At 33.1% G+C, this 6,171-nt stretch overlaps 1 protein-coding gene across 2 annotated transcripts; it reads right to left on the bottom strand.

The window, feature by feature from the left end:
- Nucleotides 1–238: 238 nt before the first annotated feature.
- LOC101890074 (Y+L amino acid transporter 2) lies at nucleotides 239–5,765 on the bottom strand. Of its 2 annotated transcripts, none has more exons than XM_011297835.3 (8): nucleotides 5,676–5,765; nucleotides 4,603–5,507; nucleotides 2,455–2,699; nucleotides 2,123–2,391; nucleotides 1,856–2,056; nucleotides 1,599–1,748; nucleotides 1,355–1,532; nucleotides 239–1,043 (listed from the first exon to the last, which is right to left on the bottom strand). In XM_011297835.3, the coding sequence occupies exons 2-8, from the start codon at nucleotides 5,049–5,051 to the stop codon at nucleotides 982–984; spliced, it is 1,554 nt and encodes a 517-aa protein (XP_011296137.1). In that variant the 5' UTR covers nucleotides 5,052–5,507; nucleotides 5,676–5,765; the 3' UTR covers nucleotides 239–981. The 2 variants fall into 2 exon arrangements, with proteins under 2 accessions (XP_011296137.1, XP_019895410.1); XM_020039851.2 differs by having other exon boundaries at nucleotides 4,603–5,151; nucleotides 5,338–5,748.
- Nucleotides 5,766–6,171: the final 406 nt, after the last annotated feature.

The raw sequence follows: 6,171 nt of genomic DNA on the forward strand, positions 1-6,171 counted from the left end.
ATTTGTCGCCAATAGAGAAGACTCTTGGTTCCTTACTCTTTCACTTTATTTTCCTACCATCCACATGAATTCCGTCCACAGCAGGGTACCACAACATCATTGCATGCCATACCACAAGTGACAATCAAATATTTTGGAGAATGTATTTGTGCATACCTTGGAGTTCGCCAAATCGGTCGCTTATCTCAACGACTACTAAAATCCGTTCCCTTTGTTTTTATTACAATAAACAAGAGTATTTTGCAATTGTATTCTTTATTGTAGATTTTCGAATGAAAAAATAAATAAAACATGTATAAAAAATGATGTATGTATTAAAAAAATTACAAAATGAAAACACCAGACTTAAAACAAATTCTATTAAAAAGCACACTGCGAGCACTCTAAGCTGCGCAACATTGTCATTTATCATATAAACTTTGGTTCCTTGTCATAATAAATAATTTAAAAAGGACGAGATATTACACAAATGTTATTCTGATAGCAAAATAAATTAAAAAATAATGAGTGTTTATAAAACAAATTGTTTTGTGCTTAATGAGTTTTCATTGAAGGGTTATTTAGAAACCTGAATAAATATTTAATTAAACGACAAGCATCTGTAAATACATACAAATTACATACGTATTTGTCTTCAATTACAATTTGTTTACTACCTATATAACTAGAAAATCTACAAAAACAAACAAAAAATATTACACTGGGCATAATTTGTTTTCATATAAAAAATTACATACATAGTTTAGTTAATTTAGTTCAGTCAAAGATTTGTGATGCATGTTTATGGCAAGAAAGGATAACAAAACATAAACAAATATTTTTTGAAATTTGTTTTTCAAAATATTTTTTGGGTCAAAGTTTATAAATATAGCAACCTTTTTACCCTATTGTTATCCGACCATACATTTGAGTCGAAGACCTGTTTTAAGGATAAAAACAGGATGTTAGTTTTTTATAATAATTTGAAGGTCCTTGTGAGATTTAGTCTTCTTTTTCTTCCTTGGCTGATTCGAAAAGTTTTTGGCACATATGTGTTAAAGATTCTGAAAAAGGTAAATTACATATAAATTAGATTAAGAAAAGCAATGTCAACAATAGTATCTTTTTAGATGAGAAGGACAAGCTAGGTCGTTGAATTTAAATATACAGGTAAATAATTTAAATGAGAATCATATATAGAGCATATGCAAGAAGCATATCATCAAGGGCACTTAATTTGCGCGTAGAGCATAATGAAAAATACATTCTGTTTGTGTTATTTTTTAAATAAATTCGGCATTCTGTAGAAAAACAAGTATTTCAACTCTTTGTCCACGCCGTTTTCTATTAAGTGTTAATTTTTTATATTTCTTACCAGTCATATTGAGTAGCCACTGTGGCTTAGATTTCCAAACAACACCAACATAGTAGAATGGTATACCGACAACTGTTATTAAAACACCCATTCCAACTTCGTAAGGTGCGACATATATTGGTACTACTACCAAAAATGCACAAATCAATACGAACACTATTGGGATCCATAACGCAACCTATAGAAATAAATAAGACAATTAAACAAACAAAAAGAAAACAGCAAACAAAAAGAAAATACACACCTTAATTGGTCTCTCCTGATTAGGCCTAGTATAACGGAAGTATAAGACCGCCGACACTGACAACATAATAAAGAAAGATTCAACAATACTACAGTATGTGATTAGCACATATACATCACTACACAGCAACATAATAATTGATAATATACACTGAAAATAAATTGGATTACAAAAGATATCATGATAAGTTCATTGATATATATCATTCGCGACGGAATATATGTTTACACGTAGAATAGAAATGTTAATAAACTTACCAGAAATACTAACGATGGCACAGGAGTAAACTTTTTAACACTTATGTGAGACAAAACTGCGGGCATATGACCGTTGCGAGCCCCAACAAAACACATGCGAGATGAAGTCATTATGTGAACCGAAAGGCCTCCAAAAGCTGAAATTGCCACCATCAAAGGAATTATAATTGACCAACCACCTAAGATCTTGTCTCCAAAAGTCTGAAACGAGGTAACGATTTTAAATCAACAGAACTTGTAGAGCATCCTTTAAATTATATAACATACCACAGCAATAGCATCGGAAGCTATCATTTCAGATGCACTGAGTACAGCCAAATATGCCATGTTAGCCAAGACATAAATTATTGTCACCAGAGGCAAGGATATATAAATGGCACGTGGTAAATTCTTGTAAGGATCACGCAACTCTTCAGTCATAAAATTCAAATAATTCCAACCAGCATATGAGAAAATACCCGAATAGAATGCCACAGATAATTTGCCTGGATCGGTTTCAGTATTAGCGAAGGCATCAGTAAAATTTTCCACGTGACCTAAATGAAGCATAAAATAATTATTTTATAACTGTATTTAGGTTGATAATAACTAGTACTCACCCATAAACATCCAAGCCAAACCGATAACAATGATCAAAACCAGAGCCGCAATTTTTGTAAACATAATGATATTTTGCATTTTTGTTGTAACCTTCATGTAGCATGAATTCAAATAGGTTAGGAAACAAATTGTTGCTGCTGCTAACAATTGTTTAGCGGCTGTGGGAATCTCACAATCAGCATCGAAGAATGGTTGAAGAACGTAAGAGGCAAAGGTGAGACCCATAATTGCATTTGTTGTTGGACTGCAAATAGAAAGACATTTAATAAATAATTGTATATCATTAATAATTTGTATGCATCTTAAACTTTGCTAAAACTATCGATTTTTTATCTATCCATAGAGATTATGACACATTGCAAGATATATGCTCCAATTATTATTTTATTTTGTAACGCCTCAAACACTTGTTTGAAACCTAATAAGTAACAAGTAAAAAAGCAGCTAAGTACGGTCGGGCCGAACTTTTAATACCCTCCACCAATTCGAAGGAACTTATTTAAACATAAAAAATATATGGGGACTATACGAAGACGTGGACCTGCATACGAAAATTTTTGTCATAGGCTGTAGTGCCCAGTACGAACTTCAAATAATTTGTTACAATTACGGTGAATAATGTCGCTAAAATCATCAAAATACCGAATATCGGGAGATACCGTCATATGGGGGCTATACGGTGGAGGGTATAAAAATAATCTTGATGAGCGTTCAACTTAGAAATCGTCACCCTTAATGTCACAATATTTACGATTTGAAATGTGATATTTTGCATAAGAGTGGGATAGATCGAGTCCCGTTTAGGCATAATGTATTAATCTTGGTGATATTTCTTTTCATATACAGAAAGCAATTCAATTCACGCAAGTCTAGCAGAAAGAAAATATTGGCATTGCACGTTAAATGTTTAAAAACCTGCAAAAACATCAAAATATCATTTTTTTCCCTTACGGAAATTGAAATACCTCTATACAAAGCTCTGACTGACGTACGTTAACGTGAATGAACCTTAAATGAATGCAAATATCGCAACAGACCGATATTCAAAATATTAAAAGTTCAACTACACACATCAAAAGAATGTTGTTGGTCGATAATGCCTACAACGTTTTAATGACTATAATTTGTCAAAGAATGTAAACCAAGTTGTACATGGCTTTTAAAAATTATAACGAAAAAAATAGTTTTTGAAAACATACATAACCTCTAATCGATATCAAGTTTATGGTAGTGATCGACTAAATAAAGCCCCAGATATAAGGCGGTAAAATAAGATTACATTGAGATTGCCGCAGTCCCATTGTCGCTGTGGGAAAGGCTAAGGGGCATGCAACCTTGATAGAATTCTGTACCAAATGCCAACTTTATGGTCAAAATCACATGTTTATTATCAATTTTCTGACTTAAAAGCGTAAGTAAAAACAAAAGCTTTCGTCACTGAAGGAAAAAACCAGTTACTACAAAAACCAAAAGTACAATGTATGCACCATGCAAAAATTAAAGAACAAAAGTGGCATTGATTAATTTAAAATGTTTATACCGTCACTATCACCTATCTCTATTTCTGGAAAATTTTAAGTACTGATAATACTACTTCATATGACAAAAGCATAAACCTTTTCGAGAGCGTAAAGCCTATATACAATGAACGTATTATTTGCCAATTTACAACAACAAATTGAAGATCCTTAAATATGAATAAAGCCTTAAAACCTAACATGGATTTTATTCATTGTATTTAAATGGTTTTGAAAAGTTTACTACAGGGGATAGTGGTAATTCAAATTACAATGATAAAAAACAGCATATAGTCTATTAACTTTTGGAATACAAATGTAGCTTACTTAAAACAATTGCCAATTAAAACTATCTCAAAAAAGAAATTCAATTGTCGACGATCAATTGTAAAGTAACGATAAATGAAAACTAGAGAGGAGTAGTCATAACGCCAATTGCAATTAAATAGAAATGCAGCAAACCAATTGCGTAGACTGGAATTGAGGCTTGTTTAACAGAGGTCACTTTAAATAAATAAGCAAGGCATACCATGTCTGAGATAAAATGTAATGCCATTGTAACAATTGACTTTTATACATATGCACATACAATATGCAAATAAAGAAAATATTAAATGGAAAATAACTTACACAAATATCATCATTGCATCCCAAAGATAAAGAAATGCGGGTAATGAACCATAGGCTTCCAAAATGTATGCATAATCACCGCCAGATTGGGGAATTGATGTACCCAACTCAGCATAGCAAAGGGCGCCAATCATCGATAGCAGACCACACAAAATCCATATAATTAAGGAGGTACCAACGGTTTCCACCTGCTGTATGACACCTTTGGGGGATATAAATATACCAGAACCAAAAATGATGCCCAATATAATGGCCACTCCCTCCAAAAGACCCAGCCGCTTTTTCATTTGAACTCTGCTGTCATTACTTTCCACTGATTCGCCTCTTTTGTCATGGTCTTCAACACCATTTCCTTGTGTTTTCGATGACGATCCAATTGGGGGAGCGGTTTCTTGATTTGGCGTCAATAACACCATCTCACTGGTGGGCGATTGTAGTTCCACTGGCATGTCGAGCCGTTTCGTAAAAAGGCGGGTGCGTGTACGTTCTCTTTAACGTATGACGTTCAACTAAGTCAGGTATAAAATATAACTTTGTTGCCTCCACAATCTACATACAATATGCTCATATATCAAGATGTATGTACTACACATACATATATACTATGCCAATATTGGTAAACAATAGCAGAGCAATTGATTGATGCTTTGATAGCTTGATATATCTTTTATGCACAAGTTACCTTTTGCCGGTATCAGAGCGAGACTGACTTAATTCATTCGACTCTATATTTACGTGTTTGTTTTGCTATGCTCTTTCGTATTTTCTAGGCCAAATTAACTACTCTCACAAAAATAGGCGACCTTCTTCTTGTTCGTCGCTCTGCTCTTCAACCCCTCCTTGTGTTGGTGGGTGGATGGTGTGCGTTTTTAAATGCCAAACTATGCAAGTGGTCCACAAATTTCCTTGATTTTAGGTTAGAATTAAAATTTTAACGTAAAAGTACCAATAACCACAAGCTTATTATAAAAATGCAATTCGTTAAACATTTATTAGCAGATTTTCTCAAATCAAAAACTTGTTTTCATTTATTTTATTTCACATTTGCTTTGCCGAATGAATTACAAATTTACTTTATGACTTTCCGAAAACGTAAACACAAATACACGCGTCTAAAGTCTGAAGCGCTCTCAAAATACAAAATGACGGCGTTGGAAGAAAATGCCTTATCGCCTGTGAAATAAATATGGGGAAATTGATTTGACATTTCAGACCGTTATTTAGGACTTTATTTTCAAAACAATAATGTTGCAGAATATGTGTGAAAATTTCTTACGGAGAAAAACTAAAAAACCTAACGTATACATTGAAAAGCCCCGATGCACCCAAAACGAGTCACCATTTGTTTGAAAAAGGAGAACCGTTACGTCGTCGAATGTTTGTTAACAAAAATTAAAGAGGAAGATACTAGCAGCATTTAATTTCAACAGGGCGTTATTACATGCAACAAAGCTACACACGATTTAAAAAAAAATTGGCGGACCCGTTACGTTTACATTCAAAACGAAAAGAGAATACAAAATTTAACAAATTGAAAAAAAGCGTTTACCTTTGCGGAAACATTTTCGA

Source organism: Musca domestica, unplaced genomic scaffold, assembly GCF_030504385.1.
Source record: "Musca domestica strain aabys unplaced genomic scaffold, Musca_domestica.polishedcontigs.V.1.1 4, whole genome shotgun sequence".
Taxonomy (NCBI): domain Eukaryota; kingdom Metazoa; phylum Arthropoda; class Insecta; order Diptera; family Muscidae; genus Musca; species Musca domestica.

What these genes read in the sequence shown, in the direction of transcription:
- LOC101890074 (XM_011297835.3), bottom strand. Translation starts at nt 5,051, where the DNA reads ATGCCAGTGGAACTACAATCGCCCACCAGTGAGATGGTGTTATTGACG. An exon ending in GATGCAATGATGATATTTGT is followed by an intron (nt 2,700 to 4,602) that starts GTAAGTTATTTT and finishes TTCTATTTGCAG; the next exon opens with TCCAACAACAAATGCAATTA. An exon ending in GTGGCTACTCAATATGACTG is followed by an intron (nt 1,044 to 1,354) that starts GTAAGAAATATA and finishes TACCTTTTTCAG; the next exon opens with AATCTTTAACACATATGTGC.